At 46.1% G+C, this 23,215-nt stretch overlaps 1 protein-coding gene across 1 annotated transcript; it reads left to right on the forward strand.

The window, feature by feature from the left end:
* The first annotated feature begins 4,028 nt into the window (after positions 1–4,028).
* Positions 4,029–22,730, forward strand: EXO5 (exonuclease 5). Its single transcript, XM_081945322.1, has 5 exons — positions 4,029–4,213; positions 7,829–8,097; positions 12,145–12,249; positions 12,865–13,037; positions 16,449–22,730. Exons 1-5 carry the CDS (start codon positions 4,113–4,115, stop codon positions 16,911–16,913), a joined length of 1,113 nt encoding a protein of 370 aa, XP_081801448.1. The 5' UTR covers positions 4,029–4,112; the 3' UTR covers positions 16,914–22,730.
* Positions 22,731–23,215: the final 485 nt, after the last annotated feature.

Here is a 23,215-nt window from a genome sequence, read left to right on the forward strand (position 1 = left end):
CAGTTTGTTATTGTTTTAATATTATAATTTTTGCACAAATTCCAGTGGATCATTTGTGCTACTGAATTGTGCCGCAATTTATAATCAGTCTGCGTGATTTTTTTACAGCAGCTGAGTATGTGGTCAACAGTTTCATCAACTTCTTTGCAGAGTCTGCATTTAGGATCATCAGAGGATTTTTCGATTTTGGCCTTAATGGCATTTGTTCGGATAGCTTGTTCTTGCACAGCCAGAATTAGTGACTCTGTTTCTTTCTTTAATGTACCTGTTGTTAACCATAACCAAGTTTTTTCACTGTCCACTTTATCTTTTATTTTTTCCAGAAATTGACCATGTAAGGCTTTGTTCTGCCAACTCTCCATTCTTGATTTTATCACATCTTTTCTGTATTCTTGTTTCGTCTGTTGGGCCTTCAGTAGATTTTTGTTCTTTACTTCGATTAATGGATGTTCTTGACTTTCTTTTAAATAATCAGCTAGTGCATGTTTTTCTTCTACAACTATTTGCTTCACTTGTAATAATCCTTTGCCACCTGATTTTCGGGGCAGGTATAGTCTATCAGTGTCACCACGTGGATGTAAACTGTAGTGCATTGTCATTAGTTTCCTGGTTTTTCGGTCCAAAATGTCCAAATCAGCTTGTGTCCAGTTAACTATACCAGCTGTGTATCTTATAACTGGTATTGCCCAGGTATTTATGGCCTTGATTGTATTTCCACCATTTAATTTAGATTTCAAAATTTTCCTAACTCTGTTGGTGTACTGTCTCCTGACAATATTTTTTACTTGTCCATGTTTGATGTTATCCAACTGCAAAATGCCTAAGTATTTAATAATAATAATAATAATAATAATAATAATAATAATAATAATAATAATAATAATAAAAAAATTATTTCTTAGCCGCACCCTCTCCCGAAGGACTCGGGGCGGCGTACAATAAAACAACTTGTAGGCTTCATCATCATCATCATCATTATCATTATTATTATTATTATTATTATTATTATTATTATTATTATTATTATTATTATTATTATTATATGATTGTATCACAGCGGCCAGTTGTTTTGCCGGATTTGGCATTGATTACTAGTTGGGCCCCACCCAGGGGCCTAGGACGTCGTAACGTATTTTCGTAATATACGTGCAGATCCAAGCAGTGCATTCATTCATTTCATTTCATTTTATTGAATTTATAGACCGCCCCCTCTCCCCGAAGGGACTCGGGGCGGTGTACAGACAGAAGCTAAAAAACCGTATACACGGTTTTGTCAAGTTTTAACTGTTTTAAATGTAATTCCAGTGCTTTTGGAATAGCACCCAGTGTGCCGATTACCACTGGAATTACCACTGCTGGTTTGTGCCATAATCGTTGAATTTCAATTTTTAAGTCCTGGTATTTCGCGATTTTTGCATGTTCCTTCTCCTCGACCCTTTTATCACCTGGTATTGCAATGTCTATGATTGTAACCTTATTTTTCTCAACCAGTGTGAGGTCTGGTGTGTTGTGCACTAGTATTTTGTCTGTTTGTATACAAAAATCCCATAGGATCTTGACCATCTGATTTTCAGTGACTTTTTCAGGCTTATGTTCCCATCAGTTTGTTGTTGTTTTAATATTATAATTTTTGCACAAATTCCAGTGGATCATTTGTGCTACTGAATTGTGCCGCATTTTATAATCAGTCTGCGTGATTTTTTTACAGCAGCTGAGTATGTGGTCAACAGTTTCATCAACTTCTTTGCAATTATTATTATTATTATTATTATTATTATTATTATTATTATTATTATTACTATCATTACCGTGTTTCCCCGAAAATATGACCTGTCCTGAAACTAACGCCTTGCCACATTTTTTGCGTGGGCAAAAATATAAGCCCACCCCCAAGAATAAGCCCCTGGACAACACCCCCCCGCTCACCAACTTAGCAGTATCCCAAAGGTGCCAAGCCACGGGAGCTAGGGGAGGAAAGGCGCTCATGTTGCTTGCCACCTTCGGGTTGGGGGTGGCGTTCTGCCTGGCCGGAGGGGGGAGTTGCCAGGTGGCTGCTCCCTTGCGAATGGACTCCCGAAGAGCCGGGCGCAGCCTCAGGGGTGAAGCAGCCATGAGGTAACCACGCTAACAAGCAGCCGCCCGGCAAACCCCCTCTCCAGCCGGCCAGAACGCCATTCACTGACCTAGGGGGTATCCCTAAGGCACGTGGTGCTGTGCCTGCCCCCCAGCTCCCGCGGCTTGGCACATTCGGCATACCCCCTAGGTCAGTGCATGGAGCTCTGCCCGGCTGGAGAAGGGGGTTGCACGAGTGCCTGTTCCGCCCCCAGCAAGCATGCCTCCCAGCCTCACCATGCCCTGGCCCAGCTCTCCCTGTAGAGCCAGGGTGCCGTCGCCGTCGCGCTCCAAGCATAACTTCTTCTCCGGCTTCCAAACTCCAAAACTCAGCTGCCGAGTCTTCCAGCAGCGGCCACTCTAGGAGTGCGCTGTATGGTTGTGGGCCGGCTATCGGAAGACTCTCTGTCCGGAAGACTCTCTGTCCGGCAGCCGGCCCACAACCATACAGCGCACTCCTAGAGCGGCCACTGCTGGAAGACTTGGCAGTCCCTAGTCCTTCTTTTCATTAAACTGGACATACCCAATTCCTGCAACCGATCTTATGTTTTAGCCTCCAGTCCCCTAACTCCACTTACCTGGGAATTACTCAGGCTAAGAAATGCTGCCTTAGCCAATAAGGTTCTACCTAGAGATGTCCTATCTTGATTAAAAATAAGAACAGCTTAGACCACAAAGAAAAGGCCTTCTTAATTCTGGTTGCTTCTCTCATTGATAAATAGGAATGGGAAGAGGAGGAGGAGTAAGAATAGAATAGAATAGAATAGAATAGAATAGAATCACAGACAAGTGACTATCTAGTCACTTGTTAAAATCTCCAGTGACTGAGCCCCCACAACTTCTGGAGGCAAGCTGTTCCACTGGTTAATTGTCCTTAGTGTTAGGAAGTTTCTCCTCAGTTCTAAGTTGCTTCTCTCCTTGATTAGTTTCCACCCATTGCTTCTTGTTCTACCCTCAGGTGCCTTGGAGAATAGTTTGACTCCTTCTTCTTTGTGGCAACCCCTGAGATATTGGAACACTGCTATCATGTCTCCCCTAGTCCTTCTTTCTATTAAGCTAAACATACCCATTTCCTGCTTCGTATGTTTTATTTATTCCCTACTCCCAATAAAATCCTAAAAATCAAAATAAACTGGATTAGTGGAGAGTATTGTGTGTTTGGGGTGGGGGGTGGGGTTATTAGGAGGCGAATGGGACAACTTGCCACAGCCAGCTTGCTGTGGCCAACCCACCCTGCTCAACTCACCACAGCCAACTCACTGCAGGACAATTTAACAATTCTATTTCACGATTTAAAACAAATACAAGTTATTTTAATTTTGGCCACTCCTATTTCATTCTCTCCCTTCTTTTGTACTATTTGTACTCAACTATTGCAACTCTTAATATAATTCAGGGCATTCAGCTTGTTATTTGATTCTAAAATATTAAACAGTGTATAGAGTTATACAATATAATACAATCCAGTGATTGAGCGCCCCCAACTTCTGGAGGCAAGCTGTTCCACTGATTAATTGTTCTAACTGTCAGGAAGTTTCTCCTCAGTTCTAAGTTGCTTCTCCCCTTGATTAGTTTCCACCCATTGCTTCTTGTCCTGCCCTCAGGTGCTTTGGAGAATAGTTTGACTCCCTCTTCTTTGTGGCAACCCCTGAGATATTGGAAGACTGCTATCATGTCTCCCCTGGTCCTTCTTTTCATTAAACTAGACATACCCACTCCTTGCAACCTTTCACTCTGTGCTTTAGCCCCCAGTCCCCTATCCCTCTCGGTCGCTCTTCTCTGCGCTCTTTCTAAGGTCTCAACATCCCCAGTCCCCCGTAGGCGGGGAGGCGTCTCTATCTTTGGGTGGGTGGGTGGGAACCGGAACGAGGACAAAAGGGTGGAGGAAACTCCATTTCAGCCGGAAAGAAAAGAAATGCAGTTACGGTACTTAGTTCAAGGCTCCTCCTTCGGGCAGCTGACGACGATCCTGCACGAGAGAAGAAAACAAAGCACGAAACATGTCCGGGCGTGACTCCGGATTGCACGACTCCGAGGCCGCCTCGGGTTTTTCCGACCTGAGCGACTCCGAGTTTTTGCAGATAGAAGAGCCGAAAACCGGGTGAGCGGCGGTGTGTGTGTGTTGTGTTTCTCTAGGGTTGTGTTCGCGTGACGGGCTGGCCCCGGTTCACAAGACCTCGGTTTGAGTCCCTGGTGTGCACGGTCCCCAAAGCCACCCACGATCGTAACGGGCTCCTTGAGCCGGTTTTTTACGATTAAGCCTCGTTGGGGTTCGAACTCGCGTTGCCGCGAACTCCCCAAACAGCCTCGGATTTGCAACGGGACTAAAGCAAACGCGGGTTTGTGGCTTGCATGTTTTTCCCTCTCTGCCCGCATTTGCGTTCCCGTGGGGATTTAACAAGAGTAGGAGGACTAGGGGAGATATGATAGCAGTCTTCCAATATCTCAGGGGGTTGTCACAAAGAAGAGGGAGTCACTATTCTCCAAAGCTCCTGAGTGTAGAACAAGAAGCAATGGGTGGAAACTAATCAAGGAGAGAAGCAACTTAGAATTAAGGAGAAATTTCCTGACAGTTAGAACAATTGATCAGTGGAACAACTTGCCTCCAGAAGTTCTGAATGCTCCAAAACCGGATGTTTTTAAGAAGATGTTGGATAACCATTTGTCTGAAATGGTGTAGGGTTTCCTGCCTAGGCAGGGGGTTGGACTAGAAGACCTCCAAGGTCCCTTCCAACTCTGTTATTCTATATTATGGGGGGGGAGCGGAAATCACCTTGCAAGGGAGGCAGGCGGCATAAAAGTTTACTAAATAAAATAAATAAAAGGAAACAAACTGCCTGCCCAGGATTAAAAGTAGAAAGACAGTTTCTGCAGGGTTACACCCCATTGAAAGTCAAAATAATGTGCTATCCTAAATGCAAACCTAAACAGGCCGGGATTCAATCAATGACTTAACTGGTCTTTCCCATCTCTGTGATTCCTTGTTATTCTTTCCTGGGATGTGATGATCCCACTGAGTACTTCTAACATTCAGGGGTCTTCAACCTTGGCAGCTTTATGACTTGTGGACTTCAACTCCCAGAATTCCTCAGCCGGTGCTGGCTGAGGAATTCTGGGAGTTGAAGTCCACAAGTCATAAAGCTGCCAAGGTTGGAGACCCCAGCTCTAAATCACTTGTGTTGTTCATGGGTGGTCCTTTCTCCGTGCACAGCCTGTGGATCTCCGTTATATCTGCTTAACTAACACGTTGCTTGTGTAGAAAGTTAGCACCCACCCCTCTTAGGCAGACTCTTATATTTACCCTAAAGGAGAAACATCTTTCGAAAGACAGAAACTTAGATCCTCTGCCCCAAGTAGAAACTAAGGAGCCAACTTTTAGAAATGCAGATTTGGCAATTCATTCAAGACAGGATTAAAACCCCAAAGAAGCCAGAATCCAGGATTAATTACATTTGTTAAAACAAGATTTAAAAAATCCAACTCATTGCCGAGACAAGCTAATTCAAATCCAAATAACAAAATACACAAAACGAGCCTCTCAATTACAAAATGCTGTAGAACAAACTATAAAAATCCATGTACTGGTCGAACCAGGTGGTCAGCTGCCCAGAATCACGTGTGAGTGCTTGGTGGCTCTGCTTTGCCATTAAACCATCTTTCCAAGCAGCCTCCATATTTCCAGGGTCTTTCTCCCCACTTGGAACTGAACCAGATATATACTTCTTCCAACACTTGGAAGTGTTGGAAGAAACGTCCTCCTGGGTTCAGTTCCAACTGGGGAAAAAGACCCTGGAAACATGGAGGCTGCTTGGAAAGATGGCTTAATGGTGGACAGGATCACTTGGCTTGAGCTCCTGAACAGAAAAGGGGGATCACATGCTTCCAGATGTTGGGTGAAGAAGAAAAAGGGCTTGTTGAGAGTTCCTGAGTTTTTTATACTGTCTGTTCGGTCCCATCTCTCTGTTTCCTGTTCCTGTGTAAGAACTGTATTCTGATTGGTTGTCAGGCTCCCATGGGGCCATGCAGGGGCAACTCTCTAGGCTGTGCTTTGAGTCCAAGTTTGGTTGCGCATTGCTTCTTCCCAGGTGCCCTGTGGTGAGATGGGTAAAGGGCTAATACTATCATGCCTTATTCCCATCACCCTGGAGCTGAAGGGGGAGATCTTTGTTATGTAGAATAGACTGGCTCCAGCCTTTGAATGGCCCATTGACAAAGGTGGGGGCTATTAAGAGTGAGTCTGTTTCCTGCCTAAAAATGTGTTTCTCCATTTCTTATCCAGGGGAATATATTATTCCTCCTTTTCAATATTTCCCAGGATATTTCATTCTTCTAGGAGAGGGCTGGGCGCTAACTTCCTACAGGAACATGGAAAGAATGGTTTTCGTCAAGATTGCTGGAGATAAGGAGCATCAGTCAAAAACTCCTCTTCCTGTCCACTATTCCTGATCAGCTCTCTCTCTCTCTCTCTCTCTCTCTCTCTCTCTCGCTCTCGCTCTCGCTCTCTCTCTCTCTCTCGCTCTCTCTTCGTGTGTGTGATGTGTGTGTGTTGGTTTGTAGAGATTCCCAGTCATCCAGGTCATGGTTGTCCCAAAGGAGCTTTTTCAGGAGGCAATTGGATTTCCTTGTTTTTTTCTTTTGAAGACATTTCACTTCTCCTCCAAGAAACTTCTTCAGCTCTGACAGGATAGTGGGGAGTGGAAGGATTCATACTCCTTGCTGACAGCTGGTCATTTGCATCTTTTTAGAGGGTCATTGAAGCACTTGGAGGTTTATCTGTGTTCTCTGGGTCACCTGAAGGGTGCAAATGGGTGTGGAGCCTTCCTGGAACTGTTGAAAGGACTGTGTTGTAGATTGAAAATAGCTGATGCCATATCCCTTCCCCTATGTTTTTATTTATTTATTTGACTTCTTAGTCGCCCCCTCTCCCCCAAGGGACTCGGGGCGACGATGTTGAAAGAGGGCTGTTCAATTTTGGTCATAGATGGCCTCTTTGACCTCTCTTTCAAACCAGCGGTTCTCTCTGTCCAGATGAAAGAATCCAGGGAAATGTAATATTCTGCCTTTTCAGTATTTCCTAGGATATTTCATTTTTCGGGGAGAGGGCTGGGTGATAACTTTCTACAGTCCAAAATGTGGACTTTGCTGTCTTCAAAAGAGTGGCCATTGTCCTTTAGATGCAGATGGACTGCTGAATCTAGTCTTGATGGGTTTGTTCTCCTCTGTTGTGCCATGCGTTTGTGAAGTGGTTGTTTTGTTTCCCCAATGCACAATCTGCCCGTGGCTCACTGCATTGTACTGCATATACCACATTGCTCAGTTTGGGTCTGGGTGTTTTATCCTCCGGGTGGACAAGCTTCTGCCTTAGTGTATTCTTGGGTTGGAAGTGATATGTTATGTTGGCTGAAGATCCTCCTGAGCTTTTAACAATTCCAAGTTGGCTCCACACCCATTTGCACAACTCAGGTGACCCTGATGACACAGAGAAACCTTCAGGTGACCTTAAGGACTCTCCTTAAGGACTCTCTAAAAGGATGCAAATGACCAGCTGTCTGCAAGGAGTTTAAATCCTTCCATTCCCCACCATCCAATCAGCACTGAAGAAGCTTCTTGGATGAGAAGCGAAACATCTTCAAAGAAAAACCAGAAAGTCCAGTTGCCTCTTGAATAAAGCGCTTTTGGGACATGATAATGCGAACTTTTTGCATGCTCATCACAGGGAACCCCAACTCCTAAGTGGTGCCAGACCTCAGGGTGTTGATTCTCGGACGGCTAATGTGGAAGGAAGGAAGAAGAGGACAGCGAAGAGAATGAGACTGAGGACGCCTCTCGAAGCTTTCCACCTGCGCTATCTTTGGGTCACAGACCTCTCTGCTCAAGTATGGTGTGAGCAGCAGGCAGTTTATCACAAAGAACAGCCAAGTGTGCAATTGCCGGAGAAGACAACGGTTGTGTTAAATGCAGGAAAATCCATCCATCTTGCCAGAGGTAACATCAGTTGGATGTTTGGGTTAAACTCTAGTCTTTTCTATACTTTCTGTAATTGCAAGAGGTGGGAAATAGGATCCTTGGGCTCTTATGAACACGTCCATATTTTCTATCTGTAAAACAGTGGGCGTTTTCTGCACAATAAAGCTGCTAGTCCTTAAGGTGCCCCGGAGCTCCCTTTTTTTGTTCTGGTGGTAATGTGACTGCCCTTTTAGAATGCGACTAACAATGGAAAGCAACAGCATCTAAGCCCGTGATGGCGGAATTTAGGGCACGCGTGCCACAGGTGGTACGCAGAGCGCCCTCTGTGGGCACATGAGCTGTTGCCCCAGCTCACCTCAATCACGCATGCGCGCACCCTTCCCACTGATCAGCTGGCTTTCTGGTCTCTGCCCCACATGCATGGGGGTAGGGCCCATGCAGGAAATGTGCATGCATGCACGAAGGGGCAGGGATCGCACACGCATGCGCATGTGCAGGGGAGAGCAAAGGGTGTGGCGCCTGCCCACCCCTGCAGCCCATTTTTGGTCCCAGGAAGCTGCAGGGAGGCCTACTCCGCCCAAAACAGAGTGCGTGGGGTCGCATGCGCATGCGTGGGGGGCACAGGGGGTGGGGGTCGCACACACATTGCTGGTGCGCTTTCGGCATGCAACAACAAAAAGGTTAGCGGTCACTGATCTAGGCAGTTGTGGCTGATATTTAAAAAGATAATCAGGGTCATCTTGGATGGGAGGCCACTCGGAGATGCCAGAGTTATAAATTAGATTGTAAGCTCAACAAAGGACTGAGAAGTTGACAGTAGCAAACCACTGCAATATTGCTGCTGAAAAAGTTGCCAAAATAAGGATTAACTCAAGAGAAACTTTGATCTCTCAACAGTGGATCATCCTTTCGAATCCTGCCCTTGTCCCCAACCTGGTCTGTGATTGCTTAAAATTAAGGCCATGTAGTTTCCTATTATTTTCAAAGGGGGAAAAGGCATCATCTTTTCAACAAGTGTTTCTCAACCTGGGCAACCTGAAGATCTGTGGACTTCATCTCCCAGAACTCTCTCTGGCCAGCCAGAATTCTGGAAGCTGAAGTCCGTCGATCTTCAAATGGCTAAATTAAACCAGATTTATACTTGCTCAATAATGCAGAAATTTTATTTAAAGAGGAAAATATGTTCTTATTTGGATATCACTTCTGGAAATTGTGAAGAAGAAGAAATAAAACTTTGACCTTGGTTTTGTTGATTAGAAAGAGTTGGTGTTATAGGAATGGCTAAGTTATACATTAATGTGTAAAAGCACAAAGTTGAGCTTGGAGTGTGTTTATCTTACACTGTGCTAAAGAAGAGTTGGAAGTCAATGCCCACTTTTCTTTCTTTTTCTCTTTCCCCTTGTGTCTCACACCTCCTTTTCCCCGCTCCCTTTCCTTCCCTTAATTTTCTATTTTTTCCTTCTTTGCATTTTATATAATAAAATAATGATAAATGGAAAATAATAACGCAGAAGAAAAGTAGAGCCACAGATCTTCCTAAAAACTCAAGAAAGAGACAGTAAAACTGACCCCTTTCAAAAGATTTAAAGCCTAGTGCAAGAGCCATCCCAATGCCTGGGAATTGCTCCTCAAATATACCAGAGTAATAATGTACTGGCATGTCTGAAAAAGGGCACAGCCAACTTGGCTGGCTGTAACTCTAAACAGAAGCTACTGGTAGTCCTAGACCAATGTTGGGGAACCTTTTTGGCAAAATGTGCCAAAATGGAAGTGCTCGTGTCGGAAACCGGAAGAGCAGCCACCTGGCACATGCGTTCCGGGTTCCAGGCTGCTCTTCCAGGTTCTGGCACTCCCACATGCATGAAGACCAGCTGGCCGGCATGCCGGAACCCGGAAGAGTAACAGGTGACAGATCACGGGCCCAGAGAGATGGCTCTGCGTACCACTTCTGCCATATGTGCCATAGGTTTGCCATCATGGTCAGAGGTGAAATCCAGCAGGTTCTGACAGGTTCGGGAGAACTGGTAGTGGAAATTTTGAGTAGTTCGGAGAATTGGCAAATGCCACCTCTGGCTGGCCCCAGAGTGGAGTGGGAATGCAGATTTTGCAGTATCCTTCCCCTGCCACGCCCACCAAGCCATGCCCACTAAGTCACACCATGCCCACCAAGCCACGCCCACAGAACCAGTAATACAAATAATTGAATTTCACCACTGATCACGGGCCTAAACTTAGCAATCACAATTGGAACCAGCAAGGCAGTTATTAAGGGAGTCGCGCCCAATGTTATAACTTTTTTGCCCCGGTTGTTAAGTGAATCACTACAGTTGTTAAGCGAATTGTATGATTGTTAAAGGAAACTGGCTTCTCCCATTTGTCAAACCCAGGGATGCTGCAGCTGCCTTAAACACATGCCAGTTGCTAAGTGCTCAAGTCTTGTTTTCTTAACTGTAATATATATATTTATTAAATTTATAGACCGCCCCCTCTCCCCAAAGGGACTCGGGGCGGTGTACAGACCACAATAAAACAATATACAAACTTAGATAATTATAAATACCCATTAAAACAAATTATATGATAGGCTGTACAGTTATAGTTAAAAATTAAAACAACCTAAAAAATCTATCCCTAAACATTTAAAATTTAAAATATAGGCTAGAGGGAAATAAAAGCTACAATGAGGCCAGGCCAGCTAAGTTAAACAGGTGGGTCTTAAGTTTTTTACGGAAGGAGCGGAGATCAGTTGTTATTCTAATGTCGGGGGGGAGATCATTCCAGAGGGTCGGGCCCATCATGGAGAAGGCCCTACTCCTGGGCGTCGCCCGCTGGCACTGCCTAGTGGATGGCACCCAGAGGAGTCCCTCCCTGTGAGAGCGAATCGGCCGCAACAGGATGCCACAACATTCGTAAGTGTGAGGGCTGGTTGCAATTCTCTTTTTGCAGTGGCCTTGTAACTTCAAATGGCCATTAAATGAATGGTTCTAAGTCGAGAACTTCCTGAACTGTTTGAGCTGTCATTTGCTCTGTCTTGGAAGACAGTGAAGGGGAACAAGAAAAGCAATGGGGAGCGGGGGTGGGTGGGTGGAAATTTGCTGTAGAGTAAAAGGTAAAGGTTTCCTCTGTCCAGTTGTGTCCAACTCTAGTTGGACACCACTGGACGAGTAGACAGGGGGGAGGTGTTCACCTCCATTTCCTAGCCAGTGTTGTCCAAGGATGCTTCTGTGGTCATGTGTATCAAGCAGGACTATACCCCGAGTCTCATGGAACATGGTTACCTTCCCACCAAAGTGGTACCTATTTATCTACTCGCATTTGCATGCTTTCGAACTGCTTGGTTGGCAGGAGCTGGAGCAAGGAACGGGAACTCACCCTGTCATGCGGTGCTTGGGTCTTGAACGGACAACCTTCCAGTTGAAAAGCCCAGCATTTTAATCGCTAGGCTACCGCGCCACTGTCAGGGTTCCAAATAGCATCCAAAAGTAAATCAGAGTCTAAGGCAAAGTATTGCTCAAAGTTCCAATTTATTAAGAGAGCCATGTTGGCACATCTGGGAAAACCCGAATCTAAAAGCTTCCCGGTTTTCCCCACCCAGTTGAAAGTTCAAGATCTTGCCCCCACACCCACAAGTCCATCACGTGGTCCCATCTCCCACTGCCATGCTGGCAGTTCCACCCATCCAATTCCGGTCAGGTGCAGAGGTGCAGCAACAAAGGATGACCTTGGCTTTCTAGAAAGAATTTTGTTATGGCTACATCGCATCTAACTCTATACAATCCCCCCCTCCCATTTTCCCACCATAGAAAATGCATAGTAGAATAATAGAAAGTATGGCAGGCCAAAGATCCAAAAGAAAGATGGCTGCAGGCCTGACAGCCGCCTTGCTATAGAGCAGGGGTGTCACACTGGCAGCCCATGGGCAGGATGTGTCATGCGCAGGCCACGCCCATCCCAGCTCCGCGAAGGGCGGAAAAACATGTCACGTGGCGAGTTTGACACTCGTGATATAGAAGTATTTTAAGGGCAGGAAAGCAACGTTCTTGCTCTGTGGCTGCTTCTTTCCAGAACTGCAAGATCATAACCTGGTGCCTATAAAGACTAAGAGCCGAGAAGACAGATGGGCCATCAAGCTGCTTAACATCCTCCTGACCATAACTAATCTACGAAAAGGTGGGTATGCTGGTCGTGGAAGGTGCCCCTCAGGATGGCAAAGGGGCTTAACAGATTTAACGGATAGATTTAACAGATTCACAGAGTTGGGAGGGACCTTATAGGTCATCTAGTCCAACCCCCCGCTCAAGCAAGAGACCCTACACCATTTCTGACAAACGGCAGTCCAATCTCTTCTTGAAAGCCTCCAGTGATGAAGCTGCCACAACTTCTGAAGGCAACTTCTGTTCCATGGGTTGATTGTTTTCACTGTCAGAAAATTCCTCCTTATTTCTAGGTTGAATCTCTCCTTGATCAGTTTCCATCCATTATTCCTTGTCTGGCCTTTGGATGCCTTGGAAAATAGCTTGACCCTCTCCTCTCTGTGGCAGCCCCTCAAATATTGGAACACTGCTATCATGTCTTCCCTGGTCCTTCTGTTCACTAGACTAGCCATGCTCAGTTCCTGTAACCGTTCATCGTATGTTTTAGCCTCCAGTTCCCTAATCATCCTGGTTGCTCTTCTCTACACTTTTTCCAGAGTCTCAACGTCTTTTTAATAGTGTGGTGACCAAAACTGGATGCAGCACTCTAGGTGTGGCCTTACTTGCTTATATGTGGCTTTGTCCCCGGCAGGTCAGCGTGTGCGCGAATGTCCGGTCTTTGGTGTTTTAGAAGACGTTTTCGTGTTTGGGATTATTGACCAGCTGAGTTATACGGCTAAAGGAGAATTGCAACTGAATGAGTTGAAGACACGGGAAAAAGCCTACATGCCTGTACCTGCGCAGAAGAAGAGGGACCATTTCCAGGTGGGTCAAGGTGGAGATTGGAGGCCCTAGGCTGGCTGAAGGGGAGGCTTGCAACCCAGGTATAGGGAGGGCATTGGCTGCATTCACACCATGGATTCAGTTGGGTCAGAAAAAAACCTAAGAGCTGCATTCACACTTAAGTTGGGAAGGAACTTGGAAGTCATCTAATCCAGGGGTCTCCAACCTCCAGGTCACGGCCCATTACCAGTCCTTGCCTATTTACAACAGGGTCACACAAGTGGCAGGCCAGCATCAGTGGTGGGATTCAAAACTTGTTACTATTGGTTCTGTGGGCGTGGCTTTGTGGGCGTGGCAGGGGAAGGTTACTGCAACATCCCCTTTCCCTCCCCAACCCACTAACCTGCTTTCCAGCGCCGTTCTCCTGTTCGGGCAACAAAAGAAGATCAGCTGGGAGGCAGAGTGGGAGGGCAGCCTATTTGCCGGTTCTCCGAACTACTCAAAATTTCCACTATCGGTTCTCCAGAACCTGTCAGAACTGGCTGGCCAGCATACATGACTGTACATGCACACACACAGCTCGACTTGCAGAAGTGTTGAACCATCACACCAGTGACGTGCAGTCAGGTGAGGCAAGTGAGGCACAGCCTCCCCACTCTCATCATGAAAAAAAAAAGTAAAAGGAAAAAGCTGAGCTAGTTGCTGCCTCACTGTGGATGACTCTGCTCTCCCTCCCCAAGTGTAGTGACTTCCTCCCCAGGCCCCCATTCATTTCTCTCTCTCACACACACAGCTGGATAAAACTATATAAAAATCTAGCCCAGCTTCACTGATTACAAGTTTGAAAAGGCAACGTGGCTCCACCTGCAATCAAACTACACTTGGGGAGGGAGAGCACAAGCGAGCACTGAGGAGACCACAGGAGGAGGCAGGAAGCCAGGCAAAGAGCCATGCTGTAGTACACACACTTCCCCCCAGCCTCTTTCTTTTGGAAGGCTCGGATCGGCTCCCCTCCGGCTTCTCTGCCTCTCCTCTCACCCAGCCTGCCAGCAGGAGGTGGTGGGTGGGCTTTATTGTGTTCCAGGCATTTCCCACCCAGACAGCAGGCTGCATTTGCAATGGTGGAGGTGTTTGGGAAAGGCAGCAGGGGAATGGGGGGGGGGGGGGATGGCAGAGGAGCTGCTTTCAAGCCACTGGAAAAGATATCCAATCCAACTTTTGTGTGGGGGGGGGGTTTGTTTGAGAGTGAGTGAGAGAGGGAAGGGGTAGGAGAGAGTCCAATCCAACTTCTGTGTGTGTGTGTGTGTGTTTGAGAGAGGGGGAGGAAGGGAGAGAGGGAGGAAGGAGGGGAAGGGAGAAGAAAAAGAAAGAAGGAGCAAAGGAGAAAAACAAATGCTGTCGCTTTAAATTGGAACTGAGCATGCCTGGCTGTGGAATTCTGGGAGTTGAAGTCCATAAGTCTAAAAATATTTGAAACTCAGCACTGTGTCAGTGCCTCACCAGTCATAAACCTCACCGCACGTCACTGCATCACACACACAAACGCAGCTGATCATGTGCAGGCCTGCCGCTCGCGTAGCTTAGTTCCCCTTCCCCCTCCCCCCACATCCGGGCCACTAAGCCACAAAGTTGGAGTCCGCTGATCTAATCCACCTACCATCTCAGTGCAGGATCCACTAGATCGGTGTTTTTCAATTCTGGCCACTTTTAAGATGGGTGGACTTCAGCTCCCAGAATCCCCCAGCCAGCATGCTGGCTGGGGGAATCTGGGTGTTGAAGTCCACCCTTCTTAAAAATGGCTAAGGTTGAGAAATGGATGCGCTAGAACAGATCTGTGAGATGTGGTGTAGCTGCTGCTGAACTTCAGTGAAGGGGAATTGAGCCCTTCACACGAGAGCCCTTTCCATAAGCTTGACAGTTCATGCGGTCAGATAATTTCTCCTCCTCCTTTCTGACTTGATCTTCCTTAACCCAATGAGTCCTGTCCTAGCCTCTGAAGCAAAAGAAAGTAAGCCTTTCTCCAAATGACAATCCATCTTGGATTTGAAGGCTACTATTATCTCCCATACTCCAAATGGAGTCTCCTTGACCAGGGAGAAAATAACATGGGGCCATTGCTTTCCATGATCTGAATTCTCTGTTTGTGTCAATTGCCTTCCATCCCTGATAGCATTTGCTTATTTACACGCTGCATCACATGCAGAGGTGGTATTCAGCAGGTTCTGACCAGTTCTGGAGAACCGGTAGCGGAAATTTTGAGTAGTTCAGAGAACCGGTAAATACCACCTCTGGCTGGCCCCGCCCCATGTATTCTCTGCCTTCCGAGTCCCAGCTGATCGGGAGGGAATGGGGATTTGCAGTATCTTTCCCCTGCCACGCCCACCAAGCCATGCCCACCAAGCCATGACATGCCCGCCATGCCACGCCCACAGAACCAGTAGTAAACAAAAATTGAATCCCACCACTGATCACATGGCTGGCTCAGATTAAACATGGGGTTAGCAGAAGATACCCCAATATTTTTCACAGCTGGTATATTTTAATCATGGTGGCTTAGAACAGAAAAGTATATTTCAGAAATATTATCAGATTTTATTTGAAGTCGATAGTGAATGTACCAAAGGATCCTGGGATTTAGACTTAGAGAAACCAATAAACAGCCATTTTTGGCAGTCTGGAGGACAGCATGAGACATTTCCATGCAGGAAACATGTATTAAACCTTTACAGTGGGCATATCAAACCCCAATAAGCCCTCCTATGCATCTAAATACAGATAGTCCTCGACTTAACAACCATTCATTTAGTTACCATTCAAAGTTACAATGGCACTGAAAAAAGAGACTTGCAACCAGTCTTTACACTTACGTGTTAGAAATTCTGTTTATATATAACACTACAGAGAAAACACCGAGTACAGTCACCATGTGCTTTACTGCTCAACTAAAATGTCACAGGAAACTCTACTTAGAACAAAAGGGCATAGATTATATGTCATAGAGCCAAACTTGTAAACACTGCCATCTAGTGGCTGGATGCTACTGTAGTTGTTGGATAAAAATAAATTGCGACAATGAATTTCAACATTAGACCATCTCAGTCGTGATAAAAATACGAGCACTTGGCTACAGCCATGTATTTACAACAGTTGGAGTGCTTTGAGCTTATGTGATCACCATTTGCCACCTTCCCAGCCGGCTTCTGTTGAGCAAATGGGGAAGCTGTATTTGCTTAACGACTGGGTAATTCGTTTACAAACAGCAGTAATTTCCTTAACAATCAGGGCAGCAAAAAAGATAAAATCGAGGGTGACTGACTTAATACCCATCATGCTTAGTAGTGCAAATATTGATGCCAATTATGATCGTAACGTGAGGTCTACCTGTACTCAATGAGACACAGGTGAGGCTGAAAATTGGGTGCAACTCAAAAAGGCGTGCTTGATTCATTGCAGGTCTCTTTGTATAAACATCTCTTTGATGCCATGGTGCAAGGATGCTTAACCCAAGACATTTTCACACATCACCTTCGTCTGAAGCCCAAACAGTCACTTGGCCAGGAGATCCAAGAACACGCTCAAAAAGCTGGGTTCGTGGTACAGTCCTTCGAAGACCTCCTGGAGCTGGTGCTCCTCAACTTGATCCACTCAGACATTCCGGCCATCGACCGTCTTCAAATCGAATACATTCATCAACAAACCAACACCTTGCTGGGCACTGAAGTCATCACTTATGACCAAGATGAATTGATGTCCATGTCCCATTATTTCTTAGCCTATTGGAAAGGGCAAAGGGATCCCAAGGGAGTGGACATTGAAGACACTTGGAAATGCTCCTATTGCACCTTTGCCGACATCTGTGATTGGCGCCGGCGGAGAGCGGAAAGCCTGATCCAAAAGGGCAGCGAGAAGAAATCCTGAGCGAGAGCCAAGCCAACCTTAGCCAACTCCCTGCTCTATCCTTCCGTCATTCTTCCAACAGTATCACCGGGCTTGCTAAAGATGGTAGAAGCTGTAGCCCATAGTGTTTTCAACAAGACTTCTTTACAGGGGTGAAATGCTACCGGTTCGGACCGGTTTGCCTGAACCCGTAGTAAAAAATGCTACCACTTCAGACAGACTGGTATTGCCAACGATCGGCTGTGACGTGCCATTTATATTAGCTAGAATTGTCGTATTTCCTGCTTTCTAGATAATCTAAATCGCTTGGCACAGCAGATTCCCCTTCCCCCCGTGCTGTTCTACTTACCTTTGCAGGCGTGCTTGGTAGCAGGCTCCGCCCACCTGCCCGGATGTCATTTTTGATGCTCTGCGCATGCGCAGAAGATCCTGCGCATGCGTGGAGATGGCGCGTGTGAGCGAAGTGAGAGAGCGCGCGCTGACATTTGCAAACCGGTAGCCAAGGTAAGTTGACTTCGCCCCTGCTTCCTTAGGTCCGTGAATTTATTGGATCGGCCTAACTCCTCTGGCCCAAGAGCCAAACGACTGTAGCTTCAGTGGTTTTCTCTGTCTTTCTGTCACAAAGCTCAACCTCCTGAACATGAACTGGATGTGAACTTGACACCAAGGTCTGGGTGGTGGTGGGTGGGTGTGCATGCAAAGCACAAGTGTGTCCATATTTGAAAACATTCTCAGGTCAAACATGCTTTATTGTGATAAATTTACATCATATTCTTCTCTTAACTGTGGACAGCCATAAGACAGGCTACTATATTAATCCAATGCACCTGGACAGGTTCGGCATCCTCTGGTCCCTATCCAAAGGCAGTCTAGGGCAGAGTTCCCCAACCTTTCCAGGTGGGTGGCCTGGAGTGGGGAAAGAGGGAATGGTTTTGGGGGGGCTGAGGTTGCTTGTGCGAGTGGGGCCTCAAGTGGCTGTCACATTCACGCGATTGGGGCCAACAGTGCTCACTCGAGTGGGACTGCGAGCACTCATGCAAGTGGGGCCGTGAATGCCCTCAATGCTGGCATGAGTGGGAACCTGAGCATCTGTGATGCTTGTGCGAGTGAAGCCCTGAGCACCTGCAACGTGTGAGTGCCCCTCTGACACATAGGCACCAGGCAGCCACTCGTGGCCCAGTTGCAAGTAGGCCATGGCCCTGTAGTGGGCTACGGCCCACAGGTTGGGGGACCCCTGGTCTAGGGGATGCACTTTCTCCCTCAGACCTGCTGTCAAGGTTCCTACAGATGCTCTAATTAAATCATGAGCCTCAAGCCAAACTTCAAAAGAAATCCAGCTATTTATTAGGAGCAACATGTCAGCACATACCCAAGTGAAGCCAGCTCTGACCCCACGTAATTTATGGCCCAATTATGACTCTGTTTCCCCCCTCCCCCCAGGGTGTGTCATAAATCGCATTCTCCAACGGATGGGGGCTGTAGAGATCACTTCCCCCCCTCTGGCTGCTGTGGGTAACCTGGGATACAGCCTTGAGAGAGGGAAGTCTGGAATGTGCACCTGCCTTTTGCTGCCATGCCATTTCATCAGCTTCCCATCCCCCCCCCTTTTCTATGGCAACTCGAGAGCAGGCCAGGGATGTTTTGCGAGTTGACACCTGCCCTCTGGAACAGCATCTCTTTCCTTCCCTCAAGACCTCGGTGAAATTGATATTTTGTTATACTTTAAACTTTTCCTCCCTCATAAATTTCTTCTATAGGTAGACCTCAACTTAGGAGCACAACTGAGCCCAAAATTCCTCTTGCTAAGTGAGTTTCCACCCATTTTACGATCTGCCTTGCCACAATTACTTAAGCGAATCATTGCAGTTGTTAAGTGAGCAACATGTTTGTTAAGCGAATCATTGATTTTGCTTGTCAGAAGGTCGCAAAAGGGGATTGCATAACCCCATGACACTGCAACCTTCCTAAATATGAGTCAGTTGCCAAGCATCTGAATTTTGATCACATGACCATGGGGATGCTGCAACAATGGTAAATGTCAAAAATGGTCATAAGTTGCCTTTTTCTTTGCTGTTGTGACTTTGAATGGTCACTAAACAAATAATTGGAAGTTGAAGGCTTCCTGCATTAATCTCCTTATTGGGTTTTTTTCCCTAGACTCGGAGTATCCGAGATGTAGGGAAGGGCATTATTATTTTCACTATCTCACTATGGATGGTGAACTGTTAACGCTCAAAAACCTCAAACAAATCATGTCTGAATAAAATAGATAATAGGAGCTGTGGTGGTGCAGGGATTAGAATAGCGCTTAGACTTATATACTGCTTCACAGTGCTTTACAACCGTCTCTAAGTGGGTTACAGAGTCAGCATATTGCCCCCCAAAATCTGGATCCTCATATTACCCACTTAGGAAGGATAGGAGGCCGAGTCAAGGCTTGAGCCAGTGAGAATCGAACTGCCAGCTATCGGCAGTTGGCAGTCAGCAGAATTAGCCTGCAGTACTACATTCTAAGAAGGCTCAGTGACTTAAGACACTGAGCTTGTCAATCAGAAAGGTCAGCAGTTCGGAGGTTCAAATACCTAGCACCGCATAACGCACTGAGCTCCCATTACTTAGTCCCAGCTTCTGCCAACCTAGCAGTTCGAAAACATATAAAAATGCAAGTGGAAAAATAGGAACCACCTTTGGTGGGAAAGTAACGCCGTTCTGTTCACCTTCGGCGTTTAGTCATGCCAGCCACATGACCATGGAGACAGCGCTGGCTCTTCGGCTTTGAAACAGAGAGGAGCACCACCCCCTAGAGCTGGGAATGACTAGCACATATGTGCGAGGGAAACCTTTACTACATTCTAACCACTGCACCACCACAGAATGCAGTACTGCAGGCTAACTCTGGGGAGGGAGGGAGAGGGGGAGAGAGAGAAAGAGAGGAGAGGAGAGGAGAGGAGAGAGGCTTCCGACTGGGTATAGTCAGTTGTGGCTCAGCAGTATTGCTAGACCCTCAAACTGCCAAAAATGGATGAACCTCTCCTACAAAAGGAGACACTATATAAACTAACCCTACTTTCCTGTCTCTGATCATTCTGAGCCTCTTGAAAGAGGCTTGCAAACAGAAATAGAAAAGCAGCAATTAATCGGAGCGTTCTGTTTCTCTTGGAGAAGGTTGGAAAGGCTGTTCTGATTTTATGCCAGCCCTCCCTTTCCATTCTTCAGTCTGCTCTGCTAGCTCCAGACTCTTCTAAAGAAAATAAGAACACAATCGTACAGAGTAAGGAGTGGGAGGAACTGTTTTCACGGGACAACTCAATTGAATTTACGGGAAAACAATGTTTGCTCTTAGCTAAACTATTAGTGTTCAGTGTTCGAGCAATCAGCCTCCATTGAAATTAACTTGGAGAGGTTAGTGCCTTGAGTGTGTAGGAGTGAGACAGTTTTACCCCAAATTATCTTCCACGTTACTTCTTGGGGAGTAACAGAGCTGAGGTGCAGCAATCCTCTCTGCTGTGCTAATCAGGTGAGAGGAAATTGGTAAGTAAAGTGCAAGGGCAGGTGGGCGGGCCCAGCTGATCGTCGGAGCAAACCGGCTCTAAGCTGATCATTGGAGCTACCGGTTCACCTGAACCGTCCCAAACCGGCTGAATCCCATCCCTGTCTTTCCCCACAAAGAGAGATAAGGTAAAGGTATAATCCAGCCACCACACTGTTTAACTCGTACATCAATAATTCGTATATCTCTTGGAGACGCCTGCATCCGCCCTTCCGCTGCTCCGGTGGGTTCCCCCAAAGTCTAGGGGGAGCACAGGGTGCCTTGGAGGGCACCCTGCCAAAGGGGCGGCTTGCTGGGACCCCCTGGAACGGTGGCGGCTGCGGGGGGTCTCCAGCTTTGCCCCAGGAGCCGGGGAGCGCGTGGGAGTGCACAGAATGCCACCGCGTGCTTCACCGAACGCAGCTGGAGGAAACAACCAATTTGAACGAAGCAGCTGAAGCGCGGTGAGGTGAGGGGTCTCCCCCAGGTCTTTTACTATTTTTACTTTGCTGACTGCTTTGCAGTTTTTCTTTGGAGATTTTGTTTCAACCTTTGGAGGAGTTCTGATTGGAGGGGGGGGAATTTCCACCCCCCTCAGAAAAGCAGCACGAAAAATCCCTCCCTTTTATGGGGGAGAGAGAAAGTTTAAAGTCTACTTTCACTTCCCTTAAATAATGGGGGGGGGATTTTCTAACTACAATTGCGAGAGAAAGGATGGTTGAACTGATTCTTCTTTAAACTATCTATGGGAACTTTGATCTTGTTGTTTCCTGACCACCTGTACTGGGCTGAGCCAAAATGGCCAACTTCCTCTTTCTTCTTTGTCCTTATGAATGAGACTCCTCCCTTGGAAAACCTTATGGCTTTCAACTAACTTCCACCCCAGAGACCTCCAGGAGCCTCTTCAAGCATGTTTTTCCCTGGATTTGGAACATTTTGGACCACCTATTTGCTCTAGTTTTGTATTAGAAAACCTACTCTCCTTTGGACTTGCTTGCCTGGTGATCCCTACCGGTTGTGCTCTCCTACAGACACCAGTTTTCTGCACAGAACAATAACTATCTCTGAGCCTCATGATGGGTCCAAAGAAAGTATTTCCTGGGAAGGCCTCATCGGCCCCAACATCTTCCACATCCAGCCCCATTGCTCACCAGTCACAGCTGGGATCTTTTCTGCAGCCTAAAGCCTCTGAGGAGAGTGCAAAGGATTTGTCTACTCATCAGATGCTTCAAACCATCTTAAAGGGAAGGACGAAATTAAAAAACAACTGCAGGACTTAAATGAACAGCTCAGAGAGACGAATCAGCACACCATATGGAATGAACAGAGGATAGGTGTGCTGGAGGAGGGTGTGGTTGGGATGAGAGGTGAGATGAAGACAATCCAAAGGGGGAATGCAGAATTTGGAAACCAGATGTTAAAAATGGAATTTGAAAGGATGTCCTTTTTCTTAGGTTCCAAAATTTGCCAGAAGTTGAGAATGAAGATCTTAGGGAGATTATGACCACAATACTAGCAGAATATATTAATAGAAATAAACAACAGCTTTGGTGGGGCATTGATCTGATCTATAGGGTTAATTCAGCCTATGAGAGAACACACAACGTTCCAAGGGAAGTTCATGTTAAATTCCTTAGGAAAACTACAAGGGATGAGGTTCTTGGAGCTCAAAGGGGAGGACCATTAAAATATAAAGATAAATAAATAACCATTCTTAAACAGATCCCAAAGAAAATAAGAGACAATAGAAGGAAATATTCCTTCTTAGCAAAAAAATTATATAATAACGGGGTCTGGTTTAAATGGCTGTTTCCAGAAGGCATGTTGATTTTCTGGGAGGGCAGTAGAATTAGAATCAACACAGTAGTGGAAGCAGAGGCTTTCGCTAAAAAACACAGTGCTCTCTGAGGTGACATGGGGGATGTTACACAAGAAACAAAGGAGGGAGGGGCTGAGGCTCTGCCAGTGGACGGGGGGGGGGGGGGAGGATGCGACAACTAGAAGACTCAGATCACAAAAGTGATTTGAAACATTATTGCAATTGTTGTTACAATGTACCTTTATGGAAGTGATACACAACAAATGATTGAAACATGCTGATGATTTTGTGTTAAACTTAAAACTGCTAACACTTAAGTAAATGTTGACATTTTTCTACTTTTGTTTGTAAAAGTTGTAAGACCTGGGGGGGCTTCTCCCCCCCCTCCCGCACGATGTAGCTGTCAAAATGTTTTATAACCCTTATAACCTTTTCCCTGTAAAACTCTTAAAACCAATAAAAATTTGAACAATAAAATAATTCGTACATCTCTCCTCGTCTAGCCGTAGCTGCTCAATTTTAGGCAGCAATCCCAGCCTTGCTGTATATGCAGACAATGTGGTGATTTTGCTTATTCCTCCAGTGGGAATGAGAAGGACATTGCAAACATTAGCCTTGGTTTCCTTTTGCCTAAAAGAACAACTTGTAATAAGCTATTGGGGGAAAAAAACAAGCTAAAGGACTAGTGTTTGCAAAACAAGCCAGTAGGTCATATAAATTGCAGATTAAACAGACCCCAAAAGAGCAAGTAACTACTTATAAATACCTTGAAGTGAGTTCCAGGTTTTATCTTAAAACTGCACATTTTTCTTATCGGGCAAGTGGTCCCACAGCTGTCTTTAAGATTTTTCTAATCAAAGGAGGCCCATTTTCTTCCTGCAGCTTGCAAAGTTCTGCTCGCTAAACTTCATCTCTCACCTTCTTTATGATGTTCCAATTTGCATTTTTACAGAGTTTAATATCTCAGTGGCTTTC

Source organism: Natrix helvetica (assembly GCF_964273705.1).
Source record: "Natrix helvetica genome assembly, chromosome: 2".
NCBI classification, from domain to species: domain Eukaryota; kingdom Metazoa; phylum Chordata; class Lepidosauria; order Squamata; family Natricidae; genus Natrix; species Natrix helvetica.